The sequence below is a fragment of the Salarias fasciatus genome, chromosome 3, assembly GCF_902148845.1.
Source record: "Salarias fasciatus chromosome 3, fSalaFa1.1, whole genome shotgun sequence".
NCBI classification, from domain to species: domain Eukaryota; kingdom Metazoa; phylum Chordata; class Actinopteri; order Blenniiformes; family Blenniidae; genus Salarias; species Salarias fasciatus.
The window spans coordinates 2,851,129-2,879,094 of record NC_043747.1 but is presented as its reverse complement, the minus strand read 5'-3'; the positions used below and the strand labels follow the sequence as shown (position 1 = coordinate 2,879,094).

The 27,966-nt window shown below is 51.0% G+C and overlaps 1 protein-coding gene across 1 annotated transcript; it reads left to right on the top strand.

Moving 5' to 3' along the window:
- Window positions 1–4,105: 4,105 nt before the first annotated feature.
- mllt3 (MLLT3 super elongation complex subunit) lies at window positions 4,106–26,467 on the top strand. Its single transcript, XM_030088439.1, is given in 21 exon segments — window positions 4,106–4,241; window positions 4,958–5,138; window positions 13,843–13,869; window positions 13,872–13,924; window positions 15,094–15,117; window positions 15,120–15,239; window positions 16,328–16,366; window positions 16,683–16,765; window positions 16,767–16,835; window positions 18,207–18,432; window positions 18,434–18,568; window positions 18,570–18,773; window positions 22,950–23,019; window positions 24,368–24,506; window positions 24,604–24,646; window positions 24,649–24,699; window positions 24,777–24,836; window positions 25,460–25,531; window positions 25,613–25,652; window positions 25,655–25,678; window positions 25,681–26,467. Coding segments are annotated over 21 exon segments (1,734 nt in total). The 5' UTR covers window positions 4,106–4,229; the 3' UTR covers window positions 25,743–26,467.
- Window positions 26,468–27,966: the final 1,499 nt, after the last annotated feature.

Sequence of the window (27,966 nt, the reverse complement as noted above, 5' to 3'; positions counted from 1 at the left end):
ACCCCTCACACTCCCCCACCCCTCACACTCCTCCACCCCTCACACTGCTCTCTGCGTGTTCTGGTTGGAGCTTCCTGGACTGGGTCCAGGGTCACAGGAGCCTTGAAAGGCTTGTTAGACCGACCAGATCCAGAAGTTTCAGCAGCATATTTACCTCCCGGCCAAACAATGAGCTGTCCGGACTGCCAGCTCTGCATTCGCAATAGAAGAGAGGACAAAGCCCGGCGCTGTTGAGCTCAGTGCTTTAGAAAAGCCCCAGCCAGGCTTTAGAGGCGGGGAGTCCACAGAGCAAGGCAGCAGCGGCAGCAGCGGCAGCAGGACCAGCACCTCCACACAGGTGAAGTTCTCCACTCACCTCTCCTCCGGCGTTTCTCCACCTGCCAGCAGCAGCAGAGCTACTCCTCCATCAGCCTGAAGCTCCAGGACGTCCTGAAAGGACCGGTCACAGCAACGCTCGCTCAAAACAGGGAAATGTTCAGGAAACAGTCAGAACTTTGTGAAAAAATCCTCCCTGAATGCTCAACAGCTGTCAGCCCGTAAAGGTAGAGACTGGAGTACTGGAGTACTGAGGGAGGACTTTACTCTGGCACTGCTGCTGGGAGCATACTGCTGGGAAAATACTCAGTACTGTACTGATACTCATAGTACTGCTAGTTCATTTACTGCTCAGAGTATACTCCAGTACTGCGAGCATACACTACTGGGAGTATACTGCTAGGAAAATACTCGAGTACTGCTGCTGTTGGTGTATACTGCTTAGAGTATACTGCAGGGGGTATACTACTCTCAGTATACTTGAATACCGCTGCTGGGAGTACTGGGAGTATACTCAAACATTGCTGCTGGTTGGTGTATACTGCTGGGAGTGTAATGCTGGAATGTATACTCGAGTACTGCTGCTGTGAGTACACTACTGGGCATACACTGCTGGCATTAACCTTGAGTACTGCTGCAGGGAGTATACTGATGGGAGTGTACTCAAGTACTGCTGGGATTTAAGGAGTATACTGCTGGGAGTATACTCGAGTACTGCTGCTGGGAGTATATTTAGTACTGTGTGGACTTCTATCCATACAGCTGACTGACTGCTAGCTCAGTAAAAACTCTAGTCTTCCAGCAGTATAACTGTAACAGGTGTTTTTAAAAGTGGGATTTCAGGAAGTCCCTGACAGCAGCTGGTGGTTCTGAGGAGGGAAACCTGAACTTCAATGAGACAAAGTTATTATGAAGATGATGCTGCTGCTGCTAAATAATTACAATAATATTATTATTATAACATTATAATAAACTATGCTGGAACTTCATGCAGTCCATCAGCCACGAGGACAAACTGAGCAAAACCACTTAAAACTAATCTATCCTGAAGAAATTCACTCCACCCGAATTGAAGAACAGCTTACAATCCTGATAATAATAATAATGATAATGCTGTGGGAGCTGATGTGTTGAAACTGCCTCTAAGAGAACATAATCAACAGACTTCCTTAAGGCGTTTCATCCTGCTAGCCATGGGGCTACAACACAAGTTTAGTCCATCAGGCAGCATTTTACACGAATTCGTCCAAAATTAAGCCGTCAGCTGAATTCCACTCAGGCCGTATTGAAGAAGAGTTCTTAGTACATTTAAAAGAGGACATTATTGTGCTGATTGAGCTGCTGTGTTTAAACCGTGTTTGATATAAGATAGAGTTGAGAGATTTCTTAATGCAGTTCCTGAAAGCGCGTCACCCAGCCGCCCACGGAGATGCAGGTTTCATTAGCGCAATACAGTCCTTCAGCCAGCATTTTACACGAATTCACCCTAATTAAAACTGCCAGCTAAAATCCACTCGGGCCGAATTAAAGTAAAGTTCTTAATATGTCATGAAGCAGACATCATTGTGCCGATTGAGCTACTATTTTAAAACTACATTTGAGAGAACACAAAGTTGACAGATTTCATAACGGAGTTCCACCCGCCTAGCCACGCAGATAAATCAGACCCGTTCAGAAAGATGAAGACTTTACTTTAACTGGGAGTTTCTCCTCTGCACACAGTCAACAAACTGGTTATCTGGAATCAAACTACTGAAACTTTTCCAGATGGTTAGAAAAGATGAAGGAGATTTACTGTGTCTGGAGGTCTGTGATTGAAGACTCGCGCTGTCCCGTTCAAAGCGCCGCCGCGGGAATACAGCTTCTGCACACACACTCACAAACACACACTGATAGAAACACACTCACAGGGAACCACAACTAGGGAGGGAATCAAGTTCACTCCTCCAGTCCACACCACGTGCCAACACTATCACATATAGACATATGGTGGTAGATATAGATGTCAATAAGTAGACTCAAAGACGAGCGTAACAATACACGCATATAAATCAAACCATACACCTATATAGTAAGAAAATAAACACATTGATATATAGAAACAGACATCAAGTAGAGAAGTTTCTAGTTTTATGCTGCGCGCGGTGCAGAGAAACTCTACAGTCACGTTTAAAACTGTTGCATTGAAGATGACGGATTTTCCTGTGGGTCCCTGAACGCAGCACAGTTCCACTGAGGGCGCTGCCACCTGATTGGATGTCAGTGCGGCTGCTTACGTCTGATTGGCTCATCAGCGGGCACACCAAGCTGCGCATGCGCATGGGGCGTCAGGTCCACTGCAGTGAAAAATACCGGAAACAGAACCACTACAAAATAAAAGGTCTATAAATTCCTTATGTCATCACACTCATCTGTACCTGAATATACTCTTCTGTATCCTAATAAGTACAGTATGTAATAAAGTGATGACTTTACTACATGTTCAAGTATTGTTCAAGTATTATAAATGCTTGAGAAATGCACATGCAGCTCCACACAGTAAAGAATATTATACCAAAAACAAGAAGAAAACATTGAATGGGTTAGTCAGTAATGTTGATATGTACACTGCTAAACTCCCAAAGAGTGATATTTTTCTGAATAGTGAGCTTCATGCTGGATAGTGATTTGCTTTCTGAATAGTGATCTTCAGGCAGGGTGTTGAAGTAACGAACTACAAGTACTCACATTACTGTAATGAAGTAGATTTTTTAGCTACTTTTACTTTCATTAGTTTTTTTTCAATTGTGTAATTTTACTCATACTTGCGTACATTTTTCAAACCATTTAATCTGATTTTCCTTGTGTAGTTTGTTTCCAACTGGATTGTGCTGCTCCGTCTTCTTCTATGTTTTATTTTATTTCTGCGGCAGAGTGACAGCGCCACCTGAAGGTCAACTACATCATGTTGAGTTCATGTTGGGTGGATGCAGTTATTTCCACGTGGTGTGGACAGGACACTTTTTAAGAACAGCGGGAGGAAAACGTGGCTTTGTGATGTGTGGACAGAACAGCAGCGTCTGCTCATATAATTAATAAACTGTCATATATTAATATTTCTTCTTATTATAAATATGTCCTTCTATACCACAATCAAAGGAGATTAACTTGACAAGTTAAGAAATAGAAGAATTGTAGAAGTAGCAAAAAATGTTTTTTATTAACAGGGGACCGTTGAATTCCCAGATTTCCGCTCAGATCGCCCCCTGCTGGTCCAGAGGACTCATTGCAGTGAAGACCATCACTTCACTGATCTCCACGTTTTACAAACATTTGTTTCTTAAATAGTTTCTGTAACAAATTGGTGATTTATAATACATCTTATTATTGTTCTTATGTTTATTTCTGACTCTACAGAACGAATCAGTAGACAAAGCAATTATTAGTAAATCTGTGACCAATACAGTTTTTTTTTTTTTTTTTTTGCAAAACGACACATTTCTTAAATCATTCATTTTTTTATTGGAGAAAGGACAGTTTAGATCAGAATAAAAATATTTTTAGGATCAAATTAAGCAAATTTAATTAACGTAATTGTACTTGAGTACAAATTTTCAGTCGTCTTTCCACCTGCATATTGATCTTTCTGGTGAATATAGACTTTAAAGCTGATCAGTGATCTCTTAGGTGATCAGTGATCCTCCTGCTGATCACTGATCCTCGCGGCGGGGCCTGCGGGTATTGTGAAGGAGCGCGGCGGAAGCTGCGGGCTGCGGTGCGGGCCGCGGTGCGGGGCTCTTGACAGCCGGTGCGCCGGGCAGAGCAGAGTTCCCGCAGTCAGCAGCAGAGACCATGTCAGCCGTGGCGGGCTGCCCGCGCTCCGCTCTCCTCCCGCCGCCTCCTCCATGAGTCCTCAGTAACGCGGGGCCCGAACCATGGCCGGCTCGGTAAGTCACGCGCACCGCCGCACCGCGCGCCGCGGCGGAGCGTGCGGGGCGGCGAGCCGCCGCTCGGCTAGCCGGGCTGGAGCCCCGCTGCTCCGGTGGATGTTCCCGCACCGCTCCCGCTCCGGTAGCAGCAGCTGTCTGCAGACCGGAGACGCTTCAAGCCTTTATCCCAGTGCGCCACGGAGTATTGACAGGATTTAAGTTTCTAAAAGTTATTCCGACTTTTTGTGTTTTTTTTAATTATTTAAAAATTATTTTAAAAAGTATTTCGTTATACTTTATTCTGTAAATTTACATTATGCGTTTCTTTCCACACCTTTCAGAGTTTTCCCTCACTTTTTACCTTTTTTTGGTCTGAATTGAGACTTTTTGTCCCAGCTTCTTTTCTTTTCTTTCTGTGTTCAGACAGTGGAGACATGTCCATCTCTTGGGTTTTTCTGTGGACTTGACCCTCTTCCAAACCATTGAGTGCAGGCTGCAGGGAAAAATCAGAGTGTGTGTGTGTGTGTGTGTGTGTGTGTGTGTGCTGTAACAATGTGAAATGTGAGTGGAACACGAGGTTGCAGTGCAGGAGGCAGGCAGACATAAAGGGTCTGGATGGGACTCCGGTCCGCCTCTTAGACTCCCTCACTCCGCTGACCGGCGTCCCTCCCGTCCCTCCCGTCCCCCCCGTCCCCCCCGTCCCCCTCGTCCCCCCCCGTGTCCCCGTCCCGCAGGGCGCTGTCCAGGTGAAGCTGGAGCTGGGCCACCGGGCCCAGGTGAGGAAGAAGCCCACGGTGGAAGGCTTCACGCACGACTGGATGGTGTTCGTGCGCGGCCCGGAGCACAGCAACATCCAGCACTTTGTGGAGAAGGTGGTGTTCCACCTGCACGAGAGCTTCCCCAAGCCAAAACGAGGTACGGAGTGTGTGTGCGAGTGTGTGTGTGTGTGTGTTAGAGGAGGGGTGAGCGTGGTGTGGGTCCAGTGTGCCTCATGTGTTCTTCATCAGTGCAGAGCGGAGGAAGAGCTCCGGCTGTGAGTGTGGAGGAGCCGGGGTTCAAACCGTGGCTCCAGTCGGAGTGCTGCGATGTGTTCATGTTGTTCGTCAAAGTGTTTCTGAAAGAGGGATCGTGGAGGATGAGGGAAGAAAGCAGAGCAGCAGGAAGTAGAAGGCGTTTTGTGAAAGTGGTGGAGCTGGCTGGTGTCTGGCAGCTGGAGCAGTGGGGCAGTGGTTTGCTTCTCCCGTCTCCACCTGGCGTTAACATGTGGCCGAGGAAAGACTCCGCCCGTTTCCAGGTGAGGGTCCCAGTGACCCGTCTGTCTCCTCCTGGAGCAGAACTGACCTTTGTCCGACTCCTCTGGGTGACCCCTGACCTTGTCTCTGGCCGTGTTCTTGTTCTGTCCACCAGTCATGAGATCATATGTGGTCCAGACCCCCTCGGGAAGTGTCTGAGGGAAGACGCATGAATCCGTATGGCGCCTGTCCCCCCCGTCCAGGTGAACCTGTCCTTGCTGACAGATGGACTAGTCTGGATGAAGACCCAGAATGCCTTGTTCATCCATCGTGAACGGTGTTAAACGTCTTCAGACTCTTCCAGAGCTTCAGAGGAACTAGTCAGGTTGTTGTTGAGGAACTTTCCTCTGGTTCTGGCCGGGTTGTGGCTGTGGTGCATCGTGGGACGGACTCCGTGCTGTGAAACAGGACTGAGCGGTGCTGGAGTCCCGGGCAGCGCTCACACTGTAAGATGTTTTCTGGCCCTGTAAAGCGGCCGGCCGCCGTTTGTTGTGTGAATCTCCTTTCAGCGGTGGTCGTGGTCCTAGATGGACTAGAACCAGGTCCAGGCGTAAAGAGAGTCGGGCTGGTTCTGTCCCGGTTCTGGTCTTTAGATGGTTCTGGAAACGCTGAGCTGTTGAAGTGGCTGCTGGTGTTTAGTCCTCGCTTCAGAACAACCAGGAGGGTTCAAACAGTGCTGAGGGTTTTGAGTGTCAGGAAGTGGATCCAGTTCAAGAGACTGTTCAGAAAAAAGCTTTTTTAAAATGAAATCGATGTTATTCCCATAAAAAAAACATAATAAAAAGTTCTTCATGTATTCATCCTGGACGAACGCTGCGCTTTAGTGTTTTACTTCAACGTTTTGATTCACTAAGTCCTCCCTGGTTCTGAACACACTCAGACAGCAGGGGAGCAACATGGAGCGGAACCGGCTTGGACTGCCTTCATGACCTGTTTCAACCAATCAGACTGTCTGGGGGCGGGGCTAAGACTGCCTTTGGCCGCAGTGGACTCAGTGAACCGCGTTTCATCACCTGGAGAAGTTTCTCTCTAAAGTGGAATAGAAAGACTTTTTGGGCGTGACGTTAGACGTTCCAGACCAGGGTTGCCAGGTTGGAGGGTTTATAAGACCTGAAGACATTTAATGGACTAAACCAGGACAGGAAGTAGGACGACTCCTGAGGACGACTCCTGCTGCCTCCTTACCTGTGACCAGGAGACCTCTGATCCTGGAACAGGTCTGTCATCAGACCCTGGTCCAATCAGGCCCAGAGGACCGGTTCCTGCCCAGAGCCAGACCCTCCACTCAAAACGCCTGCTACCGGTCATACCACAGTGCAAAGCATCATGGGATTGATCCCTCACTGAACTGGGTATAGATTAAACCTGGTCCCATGTAAACGGGCGGTCCGATCTGATCCAGGTGTGTGTTGGACCCGGTCCTTCTGGTCCAGGAAGCCTCAGGATCCGTCCAGACGTGCACGGAGAGCGTGCACGGACGGCGTCTCCTCTGCTCTGTCACGCCGGCGGGACGGCTGGAATATTTGTGGAGCGTAAAGGGAAGGAGCTGTTTTGTTCCCAGGGCCTTGTCGCCGTGGAAACGGGGCTGCCGGAGGAGGAGGAGGAGGAGGAGGAGGAAGAGCGGCGCTCGTTTCAGACTCGATGAGCTGGAACCTGGTCTCCACGTGCACTGTGGGTGAATCGTCGTCCTCGCCGCCGGGCGGAGCAGTCAGGACTTCCTCCCACGCCGCCGCCGCCGCCGCCGCCGCCGCCCAGCTGCCAGACACACATTCAGATTAATGACGGATCAGTCAGTAAAGCTGCCAACCACGCTTCATTATTGCCGCGCGTTTTAACGGGGCCCGGCGTTGAGGCGTCGCCATGGCGACGGCCAAATGGCGAAGCCGTTTGAACAAATGGAGGTAGAGATCGAAGGGGGGGGGGGGTTCGCCGCGGCTCCGCTGCTTAAGCACCTCATTTGGAGCCGGCTGCCATTTATCATCCACACCGAGACGAACGCGATCTCTCTGCACTGTCACTGCTGTGGAATGATGGGAGGCGGCGTGTTGAAGAAATGGCGTGAGGAGGGGGGCGTGTGCACTGGAGCTGCTTCTTTTTTTTTTTTTTTTTTTTTAACCAACAAGGTGCTTTCTGTGGCGGGGAGAGAGTCTGCCGTCTCAGCTTACCGGGTCCTGCGAAATCACCAGAATCACCTTTACTGTAGAAACACAGGAAACAATGAAGCCAGTCCCGGCACAGCCGTATCCGGCTGTTTCCACCTGCAGGCGACAAGTTTCAGTAAAACCGGTACTGCAGTTATCACGCCAGTGGGGCTGTCCTTCAATCCAGGTGCTGTGAAGACGCTTTACGGCGTTGGTTTGTTTGCAGGTCAGGATGTAAAAAGCTTCAGAGTCGCCGTGTGTAGAAATCGGTTTTCTATGGATCCAGGTCCCGATTTATTTTCGTAACCATTCACGGTGCAGAAATGGTGGAAATGTTTGGTTGAAAGCTCTGAGTTCTCAGATTCCTCCTCGGTCGTTCCTTTACTGAAACAGGAGGAGAAGCCTGCCGGACTGCGACTGAGGCGTCATGTCAGTGAGTCTGACGTGGAGGAGCTAACAGTCGGAAAGAAGGAAACTTTTCTGTTTTTGTTTGAAAACTGGAGTCCTGTGTCGGTTTTCCTGGTGTCTGCTCCTGCGTCGCTCACTGAAGCTCCACTGCCACGTCCACCTGGTGGGCGGAGCTAGAGAGCAGGGGACTCAGCTGGTCACCTGGTCCATGGGTCTACAGGACTCCTCTCCCACTGCAGCTAGCGGGCCGACCCGTGTTGAAAGACCCGCTAACTGTCGGCTTTTGAGTCCTTGCTCACTGCTGCCTGCAGACCCGGGTCAAAAGCGCCTGCAGGCTGTGTTTTCCCGCGCTGACGGTGTCCCATGTTGATGACATCATCAGCGCGACGGAGCTCAAAGTAAACAATGCAGCGGAACACCGTCCCTGTTACCTGTAGACGGATCTCCTCTTCCCCACGGATCAGGGGAAGCTCTCTGGTCTCGCTGTCCTGCCACTGCTGGGTCATCTGGACGGAGGAAATCTCACACCGAGTCCAGAAACAACACTAGCGCTACGCTAAGTCAGCCGCGCTGCTTTCATCTCGTAAATTCCCGGTGTGGTCCCTCCACAGAAGCCCGATAGAAAGGCCGAGAACACCTGGGTCCGATTACAAACCCGGGTCTGGAATGCGTGATTTAAACCCTTTCCCCACGCCACGAGGCGAGCCGCGGGGTGTAGCAGGTTGAGCGGTGTGAGCGGGTGTGAGCGCGGTGTGAGCGGTGTGTGAGCGGGTTTAAACCGTTTTTTTGTGGCCGGTGTGGAAGGGTCTTACTACGCTGACGAACCGTTCGACTGACCACTGCTGAAGACTGAGGGAGGAATTTTTGTTTAGTTGATTCCTGTCTGCATGTCGAAGTTCCTTGGGCAAGACGCTGACCCCTACCTATGCTCCCAGAGGCGGACTAGTGTAGCTGAAGTGTAGAACCTTCACCCTTCACCTTTATCCGCCCTGGGAGTGGAGACCAGTGGCTGTTATTTCTGCTTCCTGTTCGATTGTTTTCAGGGATTGAAATGATTTTTTTCTCTCCTGTTGATTTGTTGTGAGGATTCGATGTCTGCCACACGTTGGCCTTGAACCTTAGATTTTATTTGACTGTTTTCACAGTGAACCACTGTCATTTTGGAGGCCTCTTGGTTAGAGAGTGAAGGAGAGGCCGGTCACAGATCCGCAGGACGCTCCAGAGATTCAGAGAAAGCCAGTAACATCCAGTCTGGTTCTCGGATCAGGTCCCGCTCCGGCCGTCTTCAGGCCTCACCTGGACCTCCAGACATTGACCCTTCCACCGTCCAGCTCTGTGGACAGTCCTGTTGTTGGACCATCAGCACCGCCGGGCAGCTTCTGCTGGACCAGAACCTGACTGGATGCAGGTGGACCGGTCCAGGAGCCCCCCTCAGAGCTGGACAAGTCGTCAGGACGCCAGACTCCAGAACCCTTCTGGTTCTGCCGGGGACAGCTGACTCCAGCTCTGCTGTCTGAGCTGCTGTAGAGCCCCCCCCCCAGTGGCGGGAGGGTGAATTACGGGTAGGGAGGGTGTTGAACCACGCTGCTGGCCGAGAGGATCACGGAGCGAGCTTCCCTCCTTTACCGAGCGGTGCCTGGCTGGAGGAGTATTATCAGTACTGGCTCCCATTAGAGGATCAGCGATCCACGGCGCTCTGCAGGCACATGAAACACACCGCAGCCAATGGAAAACAGGGAACTCAGGACGCCTAAAGCAACCAGATGAGCAGGAGGGTTCTGCGCTGGTCTGAACACAGGCCGGATTGTTCTGCAGCTCAGCACGCGGGAACTCCAGGACCACTTCCCATCAGCCCCGGTTTTAAGGATCGTTTATCTTCATTTGGGTTGCTTCATTTTAAGACTGTCGAGATCATTTTTTAACTCAACCTTCAAACGTAACAATAAAATAACCTCATGATGGTCTCCTCTCCTCAGTGGCTGCTGCTCGGTGCTGAACTCGGCTCCAGGATCATGATTCACTAAAGGCTTCTTCAAGACTTTCTTGAACTGTTGTCTTCTTTTGGACTCCTGCTCTGTGAGGGAGGAGGTACCTTGCTTTACATAGACCTGTTGTCCACAGAGCTGCAGCGCCCATTCTCTGGCTGAACGTCCACATCGTTGACGTGAGACGGGCGTCAGGAATGCTTTGGAGGAAGATTCTTCTCTCCTTTGCGTTTTCTGTAATGATGTCGACTCCTCTGATCTCAGCCAGAAGACCGGCGGCGATCCGATTGAAATCATGTAAACTCCTGTATCTGATTAGATTGACATTGTCTAATGACACCGGGAGGAGGGGACGTCGGTCTCAAGTGAAGGAGACGGTCTGGCCTGTCGCTTTGAGGAAAACATGGAAAGCAGAGCGGTCCTTCATGACGGCTGCACATCGAGAGGATTTAAGAACATTCTGGGATGAAAATCAAGTGAGGGGACCCCCCCTCCTGCCCCCCTCCCCTCCTCCAGTGCTTGGTAGAAATTGAAAGAGGCTGAGGAATTTGCCAGTAATTGTTTTACGATTCCTCAGACATCATACCTACTCCTGTCGGGCTGGCACAAAGGAAGCAGCTCCGAGGCTGCAGGCCGACCGCTGCTGGCATGAAAGGACGGGGCGGGAGGGGGGCGGGGGGGCTGAGACGGGGGCAGGACCGATGGGGGTAGACAGCCAGCCACCAAATAACAGGAACTGAGCTGTAAATGCCGGCTCTCCCTCAGTTCTCTCAATGAAAGGAGGTGGGAGGAAGTGGTTTATGGAGGCCGGGTTATATGGGCCGTCTGCCGGCAGCTCTTTCTTCCCCGCGCTCCCTCCGCCCTCCGTGAAACGTTTTTCCTTATTTACAGCACCGCGCGCACCACGAGCTAGGAGACCGGCTTAATGAGTGGAGGCCAGCTTCTGAACATGCCTCAGTGTGGTTCACCGTCCCGGTTCAGGTCCAAGACCGAGAGGATCACCCCCCCGACCCGATGTTTAACGAGCTCCAGCCGTCACAGACCTAAGATCTTCCCATCGCTGGTGGGCTGCATGTTTAATGTTAGCTACTCGCATCACGATTAGCAGGTAGTGTTAGCTGAATTCCTCTTCAGACATTTCATTAAAGGAAATGAACGGGTCCTGGAGAGTCTCTGCCCTGAATGGATTGATTGATTGATTTAAATCTAAAAGTGTGAATGTTACATGGAGGTTTTTCCAGGGACGGCGATGAATTCATGTTTTCCTCTGCTGGTGTTCTCTTCATACTGCAGGCCTGATCCATCGGGATCGGAGAGTTTGGACTCTTTGCAGACCTCTGCTGTGGTTGAGATGAAGTTGTTGGTTTGAAGAGCTCAGCTGGAGCGAAACTAAAACTCCTCCTGAGGAGAGCATAGAGATAATGGCGCTCGAGGGACGTCTGAGGTCTGCTGCTCTCTCGGGGGGGCGTGGCCTCACACCTGGAGCCCTGCTCTCCTGAGGGGGGGCGTGGCCTCACTGCTGAATTGGGCGTGGTCTCACACCTGGGGTCTGGAGAAACTCTCTGGCATGGTTCTGGATCAGCAGGACCTTCCCTGCACTTGAAACTTTGTCTGTAAAAAAATACATATTTAAAAGTAATAAATCTTCAGCGGACATTAGCGCAGTGCTGCCCCCTGTGTGGGAAAACTAGAACTACAACCCTTCAGATATGGTTTTGTCTTGAATAACAACAGTGGTGACGCGTTGTTGAAGTGAAACAAGCAGTAATCGATGTTCATGCTCCGTTCAGTCACGTCAGAAACTTGGTGAGGCTTTTGAAAAAGAATGAAAGAGAGCAGCCGCAGGTTTGCAAATACATCAGCCAACAATGAAGAGGAATTTTCCGGAGCGGCCACCTGTCAGGCCTCGTATGGAGCATTGGCTTCCAACACAACTCGGATGTTTCTTGTGGTCCGCTCTTTCATCTGGGAGGATTAGTCTTGACCCCGCTTGTGTTTCAGGGCCCGGTTCTTAGCTGATTAGTGCGCCGTTGTTTGGGTGGTGAGGTTGTTTTTAGGGGTCTGTGCTCAGTCAGCCAGACTTCATCCCCACTGAGCTGCTAATCACCACCGACCTTTCCAACAGCGGCTCATATCACCACCAATCAGTGTCGCGTCTCTAATGAAATATGTGACACTGTGACGCTCTTAACTGATTAAATCTGTTCTGAGATACACAAAACCAAATTAGAACCAGATTAAATGCCAGAAATCAGATTGAAAGCAGTATGAACTTTGGAAAACCAAATTTAAACCTGTCTGAATTTCACAAAATCAGATTAAAACCAGGGTAAACTTCAGATAGCCAGACTAATAACAGGCTTTGACACAGTCTCAACTCTAGAAACCAGGACTTAAGCCAGTCTAAACTCTAGAAAACACCCAAAAAGCAGGCCAAATTCTTGAAAACCAGACTAAAATCAGTCAACACTCTGGAAAATCAGCCTGAAACCAGTTTTAACTCCAGAAAACCAGTCTAGAATCAGTCTGAAACCAGTCTAGACTCCAGAAACACACGTAAACCAGTCTAAGCTCTTGAAAAACAGTGTCCAACCCTGTTGAAGAAGGGAGAGAGCTGAATCATGCTGGATCGGGGCCTCTAGGAACAGGGTTGGAGACCACTGCTCTAGAAAAACACACACAAACCAGTACAAACTCTTGAAAACACAGGAAATCCAGTCTAAACTCAGCCTTAACCCAGTCTAAATTCCAGAGGACCAGAGGAAGCCTGGTTTGTGCTGTGGTGGGGGTGGAGGGGGTGGAGGGGGGTGAGGTGGCCAGGCGTGAGGAGGCGGTCCTCAGGAGGTAGGTAATCAGTCCCTGATGGGCTCGGCGGTGCTGCCAGGCCTCCCTCGGACCGCCTGCTCACCTCATGTGACCAGGTTGATCCCGGTCTGAACACAGACCAGGGGTCCAGACCGGTCCAGACCGGTCCAGACCAGATGTGAACTCTGGTTCCAGTAAGAGTGAAGCGACCCGATCACGTGACCTGGAAGGCTTGAATGAGGCAGGTGTCTGTGCTGGATTTGAACCAGCAGCTCTGCCTGGCTCCTTCAGCCTGGCCGGACAGCTCCTCCTCTGGTCGTCATTTTGTGTCGCGGCCCGGCCCGTCGTCCGGCCCTGCCCGGCCCGTCGTCCGGCCCGTCGTCCGGCCCGTCGGCCGGCCCGTCTCCCCCGTCGCCCGCCCGTCGTCCGGCCCGTCGCCCGGTCCGTCGTCTGGCCCGGCCTCATTACACAGCAGTCTGTGCAGGAACGGCAAATCCAGAGTGACTGGCATTGTTCTGTGATTGGCGGTCGGGCTGAAGCCGCGGCCCGCCGCCCTCCGGACGCCTCTGACCGCCGTTCCTCACAGGTCAGCGGTCGCTTTGTGCGCCCGAGCCTCCGCCAGCGTCTTCAACACTGAACTCCTGAACTTGGAGGACTGCTTCCTGTGGGCTGCAGTGAGACGCGCGTTGTTTTGGTCCGTGGGGGAAAGTCTGACAAACAGGTGGAGGAAGGAGCACCTGTGTTGTTGTGGAAGCCCCTCGGAGGAGGGGTGGGGGTCGGGTCTCAGCTTGTCATCAGCTAGAAACGCTGCTAATTTGAGCTTTAGCCTCCATCAGAGTTAATGAGCTCTCAGGAGAAGGAGCTGCCGCTGCTGGAGTTCACGCGCAACACTCGGTTTTCCTTCTGGATCGTTCTGAAGCTTCCGGCGTCTCCTCCATCCTGCAGGAGCCGACCAATGACGTCCTCTGTCTGTCTCTGTCTCCTCCAGTGTGTAAAGACCCACCCTACAAGGTGGAGGATCTGGATACGCAGGCTTCATCCTGCCCATCGAAGTTTACTTCAAGAACAAGGTACGACGTCTGAGTCAGTCATTCCTTATTATTGTGATGTGTGTGTGTGTGTGTGTGTGTGTGTGTGTATAGTTTGAAAGTTCTGGAGCTCTGGGTACAGCTTATTAACACACTGAAAACACACCTAAAACCAAGTCCATGAAGCTCCACATGGACATGTCTGGACCCGGAAGACCGTCATTCAGTCAGATCTCAGTAAACTCGGTTCTGCTTCACTCAACTGTCAGAACATGGGAAGAACCAGACCTCCTCGGTCCCAGTCATCAGAGAACGGCCCTGCATCAGCATGGCTTCAACAGGGTTCCTACGCTCATGAAAAACCTGGACAAGTTATGGAAATCTAAAATACAACGTCCAGGCCCTGGGTTATATATTTTTCGAAAGTTTTGAAAAGTTCTGGAGATACAGATGCTGCAGTAGCAGATGTGGCAGATGTAGTGACTATAAGCGCAGCTACGCTAACGTTGAGCGTAGGTGTCTAATGAGCTGCTTCAGAAACCAGTGTCTCTTAAAATAGGAGTTATTTCTGCCAGAAAACAATGACCCGAGACGTGATAAGTGCATGTTGCGCTGTAAAGCGTTTGACGTCTCCAGCATGGGTGAAACTACAGCTCGCTAGCGACATGAGGGGAAAAAAGCACAAAAGCTGCTGTCTAGCACCGCTTTTCCCATCAGTGAAGCAGCAGCTGGTCAGAGCCTGCAGTGCCTCGACCCACGATGCATGGCTGCCTCAGGAAGGGTGCCTTGCTCAAGTGAAGCGGATACTACCCCACCTTGTGGGAGCGGAGTTAGCTGCCGGTTCTCTCTCGGGGTCAGGAGGAAAACCCCTTGGTTGCTCAGGGGCTCATTGTCGGCCTCATCAGATCCCAGGAAACGGGGTGTGTCTTCAGCACCTGGGGAGGTGGAGGAGAGGAAGCTCTCAGCTGCCAGGCCACTGCTGCCAGAACACAAAGACACTCGCATCACAGAGGCTTCATCTGTATCTTATAGCGTCGAAGTTCAGTCTTTATTCCCCTGATTCTCTGTTCATTGATTTTTGTTATTGAGATAAACAGCCAGATGTGGTCCGACATGTTGGACTGTCCCAGTGTTGACAGGCTGGTCTGGACTCGGAGTTCCTGGCAGTCTTTCTGAGTGCTGCTCAGCTGTTCGGTTCTGTCTGATTTCAGGAGGAACCCAAGAAAGTTCGCTTCTCGACTACGACCTGTTCCTCCACCTGGAGGGTCACCCGCCCGTCAACCACCTCCGCTGTGAGAAGCTCACCTTCAACAACCCCACCGAGGAATTCCGCAGGAAGCTCCTGAAAGCTGGAGGGGTATGAGATCGTGGAGGGGGAGGGGCTCCATCGTACCGGACGCGCTCCGTTATCACGCCAACATCACTCACAACATTTTAACATATATTTATTTTTTAAGAATTTCCCTCTGGGTTCACTAAGTATTTGGAGTCTATTTACGATCCTCGGTGCGCCTGAGAAACTTCCTTTCAGTCTGATCAGAGCGACGCAGCAGAGCTTCAGTGTGGAAAGAAGCTAAGCTAACGTTAGCGGCTCACAAATGTGAGGATGAAACATTAAACACTCTCTTTAAAAACTGGATAATTGGTGAAGAGTTTACACTTCACCAAGAAATTTAAGTCTTAGTGACACATTAATGCTAAACATGTAGCCACCAGCTAATGCTAAACATATAGCCACCAGCTAGCCTCCAGCTTAAGGTAAAATGTCTCCTCCAGCTAATGCTAAGGTTTCTAACATTGTTAGATGGAGACTACACAAACATTTCGGTTGTGTGAGTCTGTTTCTTGATTCATTGATCCAAATCAGCTGAAGTTGAATAGTTGATTCTCGTATCAAATACATTGATTGTGTACGCTGACCTTCATTGTCCCGAGGGCGATTCTACATTTAAAACATTGTTATAATAAATATTGAGATGTGATTTGAATCAGATTGTCACCACTGAAGTTAAACAGGAAATAAAATCCGTATTCTGGTTTTTAAATCCGTCATGTCTCCTCATCAGAACACTGCGGGCTTCAGTTCAAAATCAAACTGTGGATGATAGTATTGATTTGATGATTGGGAATCGTCTGAGACCCTGAATCTGCCTCCAGATGTTCGACACATCTGATGAACACGTCGTCCTGTTTTACAAGTGTTTTAAATAATATTTTCACACTGAAATGTTGGAGACTGCAGAGGAGCTCCTCCGTTCCTCAAGAATGTTGGTTTCTGTGCAGCTTTCATGATTGAAAGCTGAGTTTGACAGACATGTCCTCCTTCACCTGCACTGCAGACACCACACACACACACACACACCACCTTGTGAGCTCTGACAGTGTGTACTGTCTGTTACTTCGGTTCATTCGGACTGTTGACGTCTTTCTTCTTTCTTTTCACAGCAGCGAGATCCTCAGAAGCGAAGCTCGGAGGACTCAAAGGTGAGACCTGGACCAGCCGAGGAGGCCGTGCCGGTTCTGACGAGTCCACCTCCACGTGGAGGACAGTAGACCATCACTACCGCTGCAATGTGGAGTGAGATCAGTTCACTCAGCGCTAATATCAGATTCTAAATGCTGCTGAGGCTCCCTGCAGCTCTCTGGACGTTAGCGGTTAGCGGTTAGCGTTTAGCCTTGTCCCTGCCTTTTGAACCCAGTGTCCTTTACATGCCTCCAGACCTCCAGGGTAGCGTCCTCCTCTGAAGGACGATGGTGAGAGTGAGCTGAAGGGGTGAATCGTGTGTGCCGTCTGTCCCAGGTGATGGTGATGCAGGAGGGCTCCACGTCTCTGTTCGGACAGCACCTCAAGCTGCCCACGCTCCCCAACAGCTCGCTCACCTCCTTCTCCCCCAAAGAAGAGCAAGAGCGTCCACGGACCCAAGGTGAGGACGGCCGTTAGACCAGAGGAGCAGTGGCGAGACGCGTTCAGGACAGAGCAGGCCTCACGCGGCGGACGCCGCCACGGCTTCCCTGATAGCGCTTCAGCCTGGAGACGTTCGAAGAAAGGATGAGTTTCCCAGTTCGGTCTGGCTGAAAAGATAAGAATGAAACGTGAACGGCCACTTTTAATCGGGCCTTCAGCAGCGTGTCGCCTGGGCTGAGCTGATAAATCTGGACCAACACGGAGCCGCGAGCGCCAGCTCCTCCTGTCTGGTTCCGCTGGACCGGTCCAACAGCTGATTCAGGTCTATACTGTGTGTGTGTGTTTGTGTGTGTACACATCCTCTTAGTCCATGCAGATGCTTTTAAAGCGGGTCTTCAGGTGGTTTTCAGGTTTTAGGGCCTTCTGGTCTTCAGGCGATCTCCTACATCGCCTACAGGAAAGACCGGCGCTGTCGGGGCTTCAGGTCTTCTGGCCTGTTTTTCACTTCCAGTGTTTTTGTTCTTCTGGTCCTCAGCCCTTCAGGTTTACAGGTCCTCTGGTCTTCAGATATCCAGATCTTCTAGTCTTGGTTACTTCAGGTCGTCATTCCATCAGACCCTCTGCTCTTCAGGTCTTCAGTCCTTCAGGTTCTCAGGTTTTCTGGTCTTTGGGTCTTCAGTCTTTCAGGTTGTCAGGTCCTTCAGTCCCTCAGGTCTTCAGGTCTTCAGTCCTCCAGGGTCCATTCTGGTCTCCAGGTCTCCAGCCTGCTCTCCAGGTCTTCAGAGTTGTGATTCAGCCGCTGTCTAGACAGCGTTAATGTCTTTACTGCCTGGTGAAATATTGACGAAGGGGGCTGGAGGTGAGCCCAGAGGACAAATGTCCCTGTTGTTTGAAGCTCCGTCCACTTCCCGGGGCCGGGTGGTGAAGAGGCCCCGCCCCCCTCCGAACGGTACCCGAGTCGGACGCGGTCTGAGACCGGCCTTTGATTCCCTTTAGAAAGCGGCGCTCCTTTCAGAGATAAAGCCGGACTGCGGGTGGCGCGATTTTTCCCTGCAGCCAAAGGCCCAGGATTAGGCCTCTGTTGACCCAGCTCCCGGCCCGTTGCTCACTTGTTGTATGAGAGTGTTGTTTATCTAAAGTCCGGCGAACGTGACGCAGCCACACACACGGGTTATGAGATTGGTTTGGTTACTGACGGTTTTCTGGATCCCCCTCACATCAGAGCATGTGTCTAATTAAAGTTTACTATTTCAGCTTTGTGAAGGAAACATGTACACCAGTGTTTCCTCCTGCACAGCTCTGCTCGTATAAGAACCTTTAGATGAAGCCAGTTCCTGAGGCGCCCTGACCCGTTTCTGTTCTCGATTCAGTCCAGGATGTTCTGTTGTTCGGTTCTGATTTGTGCGTGTGACTCCACAGGGATGTCTCTAAAGGCGGCGGGACGACGCACCTCACCACCGTCACAACCACCAGCACCAACAGCAGCAGCTTCTCCAAACTCCACAAACCTTCCAAGGACCACAAAGATAAGCTTCCAAAAGATTTGAAAGAGTCCAAAAGTGCCTTCAGAGACCCTGGCTGGGAATCCAGCAAAGCCCCCAAAGAGCCCTACAGGAAACCCAAAGAGAACCAGCCGCTCCGAGAGATCGGTCCCCAAGATGGGCTTCAAGGAGCCCAAGTCTTTGTCCAAGGAGCATCGGACTGAAGCGGCGACCCACGGGCCGAACAAGCGCCTGTCCGCCCCCGACAGCGACGACTACGTCAACAAGAAGCGCAAGAAGCTGTTTCGTGGACTCGTTAGGGAAGCCTCTGCTGGAGTCGGACGGTCACCAGCTGGATAAGAAACTCCTGAAGGACCGATCGCACGTCCGGACCGGGAAACCGCGTCCCGACGGCGAGGAGGTGGACCGCAGGAAGGTCTCTACGCTTCAGCAGCTGGCGGAGCCCAACGACTCCGACCTGGAGGACCACTCCACCAAGTCAGACGTGAGTACCGCACGAAGCTATCGCATCTCAGCACCGAGCCTTCCTGCCGGTTCCGTGTAAACAGACATGATTTTCACAATAATGTTCCAATCATGACACTTTAGTGAAACGGTAAGCCAGACTGGTGCTGTGACCGGGGTCCAGGTCTCCTCCTGCGCTCCTCGCCGGGGTCTGCATGGCGCTCTGAGAGCTGGTAATGGTGACGGAGTGTGTGGCGGAGCGGCGGTCGGACCGCCGTCCATCAGCCGGCTGTCATCGCCTGCCTCGTCTCATCCAGCCACATTTGGCTGAGCGGCTCCCATAAAGAGGCGCTGCTTCAGAGCCGAAGAGGAGACCGGGGAGATTTATGGTTTTACAACACCTTAGGAGAAAGGGGAGAGTTCCCTTTAATCCTTTCAGCTCCGGCAGAAGAAAGAGGCGGCGGAGGAGTCCCGCCGCCTCTGGCTTTCCTTTATTCGCCCAAAAACTTCTCTAAACTTTTGGCTCTTTTATCTTTTCTTCCTGTTTGAGTCTGGCGTACTTATCGGGAGCAGACCCACGGCGCTGGACATGGAAACGCTTTTAAAGTTTTCCCATGGGGGCCGTGGGGGGCCGGCCTGGGCGGGAGGGGAGGGGAGGGGGAGGGGCTGGAGAGGGGATGTGGGTGACAAATGCCAGGTGTTTAATTCTCCCCAGGCTAACTACCCCGGTGGTCAAGAGGCACACTCATTTCTCATGTGACACATACACACACACCACACACACACACACACACACACGGGATCGGAGGGCTGGCTGTTCCTCTCAGTCTCAGCGTTTGGTCACTCCGCGTTTATTCGCCGTCAGACGGTTGAGCTTATTTTCCCGGTGTGTGTTCAGAGTCGCTGCTCCGGTCGTCGCCCCTCCTCCTGGACTCTCAGTGTTGTTCTCCGTGTTTTCTCTGGGTTCTGTACGGCGCTGCAGCTCTAATTGCCCCACAGGGACGGGATAAACACAGGAGGGAGCAGTGGGGAGCTCTGGAGCGCCCTCCAGTGGAGGGAGGGGGGGAGACACTCACACCAGACGGTGGGAGGGGTTTTCACTGTTGGAACAGCCTCAGGTTTGCATCCTCACATCAGAACCAACTGATTGTGAAGGTGTTGAGAAAACAGGAGAGCAGAGTCCTCCTGCAGCGCTGCTCTTCCTCCTGATGCTCAGAGGCTCATGGGAGTTGAAATGCTCCTGGTCTTGATCCCCTCAGATTAATCCACATGCTAATAACTCAAAGATGGTACTTATGGTTCTTCTTCCTCTGGTTTATATTTAAATATTGAGTCCAGAAGGGATGGAGAAGGAGTCAGAGTTATGTGCAACAAAGCTCCTAATCTGCAGATATCAACAGTGCCAAAGACTCTCAAACCAGCCCACAGATTGACGGAGCTCCACTCTTTGACCGTTTGCAGAACGCCTCCTCTGAGTGTGATGGAGGAGACGGCAGTGTTTCTCAGGGGTTGCTATAATGATAAGGAATAACGTGCAAGCTGGCGCCTGAACTGCAGCCATGAGCGACGACAGGGTTGGAAGTGAAGCTGGAGATGGGCTGACGGCGGGGGTCTACAGCGGGCTACCCATGATGCACCAGGGTTCCTTCCAGTTGTAGAATATGAAATTTGGAAGTGCCATAGCACCTGCTCTCCGAGGACTGTTGAAGTATGTTCTGTTTAATTCGAGGTTTCCCATTCCAGATAAAGAAGAGGTCCTGACTATTCACATTTTTTTAAAAAAGATGTTGTTCAGAGTACTGGGAGACACTGAAAGAACTATAGAGTTTTGGGGTGAATTCTTCATTTTATCATGTGTTTTTTCTTCCACCCAGCGAAAGCAGAAGCAAGTCCCAATTTCAAAATCCTGTGTTATTTAGAAAGTAGAGGTAGATACTTTATTTTATGCAATTCCTTGTGCTTATGTGTAATCCCAGATTCCTAAATATTTATTTTTTGTGGGCTGATTTTAAAGGGGATCAGAAATGAAAAATGGCCTGTAAGTTTCCCAATTGGCTTTAATTCACTCTTTTGAAAATTTACCAAATTCTTTGAGTAGCTGTGACAGTTTTGTAAGGCCATTGGAGGGATTTGTTATGGAAAGCAGCATGTCATCGGCGTAAAGAGATGCTTTATGTTCTAGTGTTTAGTAAATCCTGTTTGATCAGGTGAAATGATGGAAGGTGGGAATCTGTCCAGGCGACGAGCAACACCTTTGCAAGGATCTTTGTGTCTGTATTTAGCGGGGAAATTGGACGATAAGAACTACAGTCAAGGATGGCTTTTTTTTTAAGAAATAAAGAGATTATTGCTCGTTGAAGGTCATGATTGAGATGAAAATGACTCTTGAAAAAACAGACACTAATAAATGGTTAATTTGATCAGAAAATGTTTGGATTAAATGTTTACCTGACTGCACACTGCGTACCGCAGCTGAAAATGTTTTAAATAAAATATTCTGCTTGTTTGGTTGATATAAGGTTATACTCTGTTTGCAGTAACAGGCGTTGCTTATATATTGCTGGTGAGGGTGAGGGACTGTGTATTGCATCCAGATCCGGTGTGTCTTCTGCTAAAACCTGGTCATTCCAGTTGGGTGCATATGTGGAGCGAGGATTACTGGGAAACCGGTTAACTCGGAAACTGGAATGGAAATCAGAATGAGGGTAAAGTCCAGCGGGAGCCGTACGTAGCATGTCTCAGTCCCTTGTAGCTCGCGCTAGCGCCCCATGAAGGTGTTAATCTGAGTGCCTTTTGGCGTTTCCAACACGGTTTCCTGACAGAGTAGGTGAGGCAGATTTGCTGAATGGTGTGCGAACTGTCCCAATCACGCCAGTGTTTAATACAGAAACCATTCTGGGTGCTCTGCTGGATCAGGATCGTAGCTGAAAGGAGGAGCAGGAATAGCGACACAGTGTTTAGCTTCAACAGGTTAGCATTAGCATGTTTAGCTTTAGCTGTTGGCTACATGTTCACTTAGTTTGTGACCGTTTGACTGTGACTGTGTCAAAGCAACAGTATGAATGGATCTGAATGTGGCCCAGACTACATGGTGTTTTTTCAATCTGATTGAAAACAGTCGTGAATACATGGACGGCGTGCGAAGCGATGAATCCTGATTTACAAGGACCCTGGTGAAGCTGGATCATACAGCGTCCTGTGACATGAGGACAGTCGTCTCAGGAATGTCCAGGTCTTCCTCTCTGCAGCAGCAGTCCTCAGCGCCCAGCAGAGAGTTTTATCTGCTGATCTCTGCTCAGATAATGTCCCAACATCTCCTTGATACCTGCTGAAGGAGCGGCTGCTCCCCCGGCCGGAGCGCCGCCGCCGAGCGCCACGTCTCACTGTGAGCTCTGCTCCGCATGTCGATGTTTCGAATTAACTGGTGCCCGTGTTAACTTGTGATCAACAGACTGAAACTTGTAGTCGGTCTGGAGAATGTCGGTTATCTACAGTTACAGTGAGTGATGTACGTTTAAAGTCTTTTGTGAGTCTTACTTTAACAACTGCTGTTATCAGCAGGTGTTTACACAGAATTCTGCCGTCACTCATTAACACGAGAACCAGCCAATCCGTAACACCGGCCGAGCGGTTGCTTGTATTCTGCTACGGAGCTCTTTGAACAACTAACTGTTGCGCGATATGCAGCCATCTCGCCTCTCCAGGGTTTCTTCTAAAAAAGTGTTTTTCAACCACCGTCGTGTTCTTCTGCTGGTTTTTGACTGTCCTGCTTCCCGTTTCCTGTCACGTCATCAAGTCACTACGTACGAGGGAACGCATGGTGGAACAAATAATCCCCCGTGTATTCCAATCCGCTGTCAGGCGGCGTTTATAATGAGACTCTGAGCGGATTGTCGATCGGTGTAGACCACCTCGTACAATTCGATCCAAAATACAATCCGCTCCGAGTGAAGCGGATCCACTCGTGTGTTTACATGACGCATTTACCATCCGCATCCGCCAACAAGCGGATTATACGGGGCGCATGGAAACGTGCCTAATGACTGTGTGAATGTGACTGTATTAATGTGAACTGTGAATGTGACTGTATTAAGGTGTCTGTATTAATGTGACTGTGTGAATGTGACTGTATTATGTGACTGTGTGAATGTGACTGTGTGAATGTGACCTACCACCACTGCTCTGTTCTAATCCATGCTGGTTCTCTTCCTCCCAGTCCGAACAGCCCAGTCCTGCCAGCTCCAGCTCCAGTTCAGGGTTCACCCCAACACACCAGAAACGACAAGGTAGACGCGCACACACACACGCACACACAGACACAGACACAGACACACACACCACACACACACACACACACGCGCACACACACACACACACACACACACGCAGTCTTGTATTTCTATCCTTGTGGGGACCGTCCATTGACTCCCATTCATGTCTAGCCCCTAACCCTGACCCTTACCCTAACCCTAACCCACACCCAACAAAGCCTAACCCTAAAAAATGTTTTTGCACTTTTACTTTTTTCAGTAACAACAACATGGTCAAGAAAACACTGTTTCTCCTACTTAGGACCGGAAAAAGGTCCCACAAGGCACATCGTTCCACGTTTTGCTATCCTTGTGGGGACATTTGGCCCCGACAAGGATAGAAATACGAGAACACACCACACCACACACCACACACACACACACACACAGAGTTGCTTGCTGAGGAACACCTTAATGGAGGTGACTTTCTCAGAGCTGAAACCTCTGCTGGAGCCATGCGGCTCGTGTTCTGGCCCCCGAACCAGAAGGGTAAATCTAGCCCCCCTAGCTCCATGTGTGCCCCCCCCCCCCAAAGCCCCATGTGGACCCCACATTCTGAGCTGCCCCCCATGTGTCTGCTGGTCATGCTGCTGTTCTGAGGAATGACCTGTGCCTGTCTCTCTGGGACGCAGTGGACCTTCATCATCAGGAAAAGGGTGACTGTCCCCAGAACCACCCACACAGGTAACAGCAACCCCCCTGCTGCCCCCCCACCCTGCATGTCTGCCTGCCTGCACGTCCATGACTCTGCCATGAGAGCTGGGTTGGTTCCTAGGGTTCTGACCTGTGACTCAGGTGTTAGCTCCAGAAAGACAGACGTCATGTCCAGGTTCCTCTGAAGGAGACACGTCAGCACGTTCCACTGCTCCACTGCTCCACTGTCTGTCCCTTCATCACCATCAACTCTCATTTGTTTTCTCTCTGATTCAGAAACACGTCCAGCTGTGATCAGCTGGACGTTGACGGGTTCACATCAGGTCTCGACTTGTCTTCCAGTCCGGAGAAAAACAGCCTCAGAGATCAAACCTGATCAAACTCAGATCAAGACCTTGATCAGGAAACTGTCTCTAAACCACAGAGGTGCTGAAGACCTCCAGTCCCCTGCAGGACAGCTGGAGGCTTCCTGTCTCCGATGTGTCCTCCTCTGTCTCAACAATGTCCTCCTGTGTCTCAACATGTCCCCCTGTGTCTCAACATGTCCTCCTCTGTCTCAACATGTCCCCCTGTGTCTCAAACATGTCCCCTGTGTCTCAACATGCCCTCCGCTGTCTCAACATGTCCTCCTCTGTCTCAACATGTCCCCTGTGTCTCTTGTTGTCCTCAGTTCTGGGTCCGCTGCAGTCCGTCATGCAGGATCTGCATTCGGATGAAAACGACGACGACTCGGAGGACGAGGACGACAACGAGGTGGACTCTGAGGCGGACCGGGCTGCACACACACACCTCACACACCACCCCCGCAGGTCAGCACACACACACACACACACACACAACACACACACACACTCACACCACCCCGCAGGCCCGCCGGGCGGTCCTAATGTTCCGTCTCCTCTGAAGGGTCAGTCTGAGTGACGGCAGTGAGAGCGACAGCTCCTCCCCCTCCCGCCCCCTCGCCCCGAGGCCCCGCCCCTGACCAAGACCACGACCAGCCAGGTGAGCCGCCGCCGCCGCGGGGATCAGGTGAGCCGTGAAGAGCAGCGGAGGTCTGAGTCCTTCCTCTGCTCCGCCAGATCCTGGAGGTGAAGAGTCCCAGCAAGCAGGACAAGAGCAAGACCCTGGACTGTGACAAGGTAGCGTCTCCGTCTCCGTCTCCGTCTCCGTGGAAATCTGTCCGCCCATCGGGTGTGTTGGCGTCTGCGTTCGGATGGAGGAATCGTTCCATTTGGTTTTACTTTGTTTTTGCTCAGTCTGAAGCGGCGGCCAGAGCCGTCTAGTGAGAGCAGCAGCGATGGCCGTTGGGTTCCGCCGTTGTTCCTCCAGCAGTCGTCTCTGTGTTGTTTATTTCCGGGGGTTCCAGGCGGCGTTCACGCATCAGTGCACCAAAACGTGGAACTCTGGCAACAGGCCTGGAAGACTTACTGACCATGTGATTGGTTGAATCTGTAGCAGACTGAAGACAACTGGGTGTCTCTGAGGCTCTAAATGTGTCCTATCACTCCACAGAGTCATATTTAACTGATTATTAGGTATAAAATAAGCTTTTAAAGAAATAGAATGTCTGAACTTGTGATATCCGGCTTCAAACATACCCCACCTTGGACAAAAATGGCGCCTGTTACGTTGTCGTGGCGGGAACTGAGCAGTCAGCCGAGGTGCCCAGGTGTTTTATGTGGAGTTTTACTTTGGAAGGAAGTGACAGTGTAGAGAAGAGTGAGTGTTTGGATCCTGTTGAGACGTGCTGCGGTGTCTGCAGGCCTACCTGGACGAGCTGGTGGAGCTCCACAAGCGGCTGATGACGCTCCGAGAAGGCCACATCCTGCAGCAGGTGAGCCGCTTCCTGTCTGGACGCACCGGGTCGGGTCTTCTGTGAGGACCGCGAGAGCTGAGCGTCTGTTCCGTCCCGCAGATCGTGAACCTGATCGAGGAGACGGGGCACTTCCACATCACCACACCACCTTTGACTTTGACCTCTGCCCCTGGACAGAAGTACGGTCCGGAAGCTGCAGAGCTACCTGGACGCGTCGGGCCTGTCCTGAAGCACCAGCACACTTTCCTCTGGATGCAACTTGAACGCCTGACTGAGACTGGCCGCCGCCGCGGCCTCCGGTCCGTCAGGACATTACCCAGAAGGCCTTGTAAACCTCACCCTGGTGAAGTGAGGGTGAGCAGTGGCGGCCGTCGTCGTCGCCACGCGGTTCCTCTTCTGTCCACAGCGATGCCTTACGACACGTCAGTCTTATTTATTGAAGTCAATTCGCAGGGTGCGTGCGCGCGCACGTGCACTCTCTAAAGAAAAGAAAGATTTTGAATGAAAATGACATTGAAGCGTCCTTCAGTTCGACGCTGCGGAGACCTGATCCATAAGTTTGAACCTCCGTCACGAACGAAGACACGCGACGCTCGTCTTAATTTAAAGAGATCCGTTAATTTACTGTGAAAGGTGAGGCCTCGTGCACGCTCCCCGTGCACACGCTTTTTGTTTTCCGGTTATCGTGGGCTGGAGTTAGAAATGAATGTTTTCTGTGCTCTTGTTTCTGTTTGATCTTCTGCACGCTTCATCCTTCATGTCAACAGCAGCAGCTCTCCCATATTTACACACACACCACTTACACTACACACACAACACACACACACCACACACACACCACCCCCACGGTGCTGGAGGATGGAGGACTCCCCGTCTGAAGCCGAGGCGACTGGAAGAAGCCAAAAGCTTCAGCTGGTTTCGGCCGCCGGTCCTGTTTGTGCCGGGACTCTGATGGCGTCGTGTGGAGGGGGGGGTCGGGGAGGGGGGTGCACACAGACCACATGACACTCGTATTTTCTGAGGAGTTCAAGTTGTTCAATCAGAGCTCAGCATTTGTTGTTTTCCCAAGGAAGATGCCTTGATCCGATGGTGACACAGGACACTTTCCCAGTCTGATGACTCTAACCGGGGTTTCACCCTTTCCTATGTTTTCTTGTGTATTTTGAGGACATTCAATAAATTTTCTGTATCATGTACAGAAACCCTGTTTGTGGATGAAGCGTCTTTTCTTTACGTCATATAATGATTTTTTGATGTATTTTTTTTTAAGTATTTGCAGTTTTGAATATGTATTGTGACAAATGGATGATTGAAAAACACACGATTAATCATCCTTCCGTCCGTCTTCAGCCACGTATCTGGGACCGGGTTGCAGGAGCAGCAGTCTAAACAGAGACTTCCAGGCTAGGCAGCACGGTGGTTGAGTGGTTAGCTCTTGCCTCACAGGTCACGGGTTTGAGCCCACTGCGTGGGCTTTCTGTGTGGAGTTTGCATGTTCCTCCCCGTGTCTGGAGGGGTTTCTTCCGGGATCTCCGGTTTCTCCCATCAAACTGATAACATGCACAATAGGTCAATCCTCCGGTCAGGTGATTCTGCCTGGCTCTCCATCTGGAGCTGGGTCCCCGGGCGCTCCGTGCAGCAGCCCACTGCTCCGTACGGAATGCTTCAGTGGCATCGAAGGATGCAGAGAAAGAATTTCGTTGTACATTCACTGTATAATGACATAAAGTACCTTACCTGCTTTCCTGGAGGATCCTGAGGCCAGCCGAGAGACTTAGGCCCAATCCCATGTCTTTTTCTATCCCTACCCCTTTGAAACAGAGTGCTTCGACAATCGCGTGCATCATCAGTAGTGGCCGCTGCCGATGACGCAGGCAGATGCGACAATTGTTTGCCGAAGAAGAATGTTTTTCTTACATTTTAAAACTTTATTTATTGAGAAAATACTGACATTTATGAACTTCTTTCGTTGCGGACGCCGCCATCTTGCCGATCTTGCAAGGCTTTCTGGGAAATCTGTCATACCCCTCGGTTTGGAGTGTGCCTCGGGGGAGAATCTCCGTTTGGAGGGGTGCATAGCCCTACCACTTCCCCCTACCCCTCCGTCATAATGATAATTGGGACACCCTACCCCTCCACGTGAACGCGCAAAACAGAGAGGTAGGGCCAAGGGGGAGGGCTGAGGGGGAAATGGGATTCAGCCATAGTCTCTCCAGCGTGTCCGAGGTCTTCCTCAGGGTCTCCTCCCTGTGGGACATGTTCATAACTCCTCCCAGGGAGGCGTCCAGGAGGCATCCGGGTTCAGATGTTCGAGCCTCCTCAGCTGCTCCTCTGGATGTGGAGTAGCGGCTCTACTCCGAGCTCCTCCCCCTGTCTCTAAGGGAGTCCAGCCACCCGGAGGAAGCTCATTTCGGCCGCTTGTATCCGGGATCTTGTCCTTTCGGTCATGACCC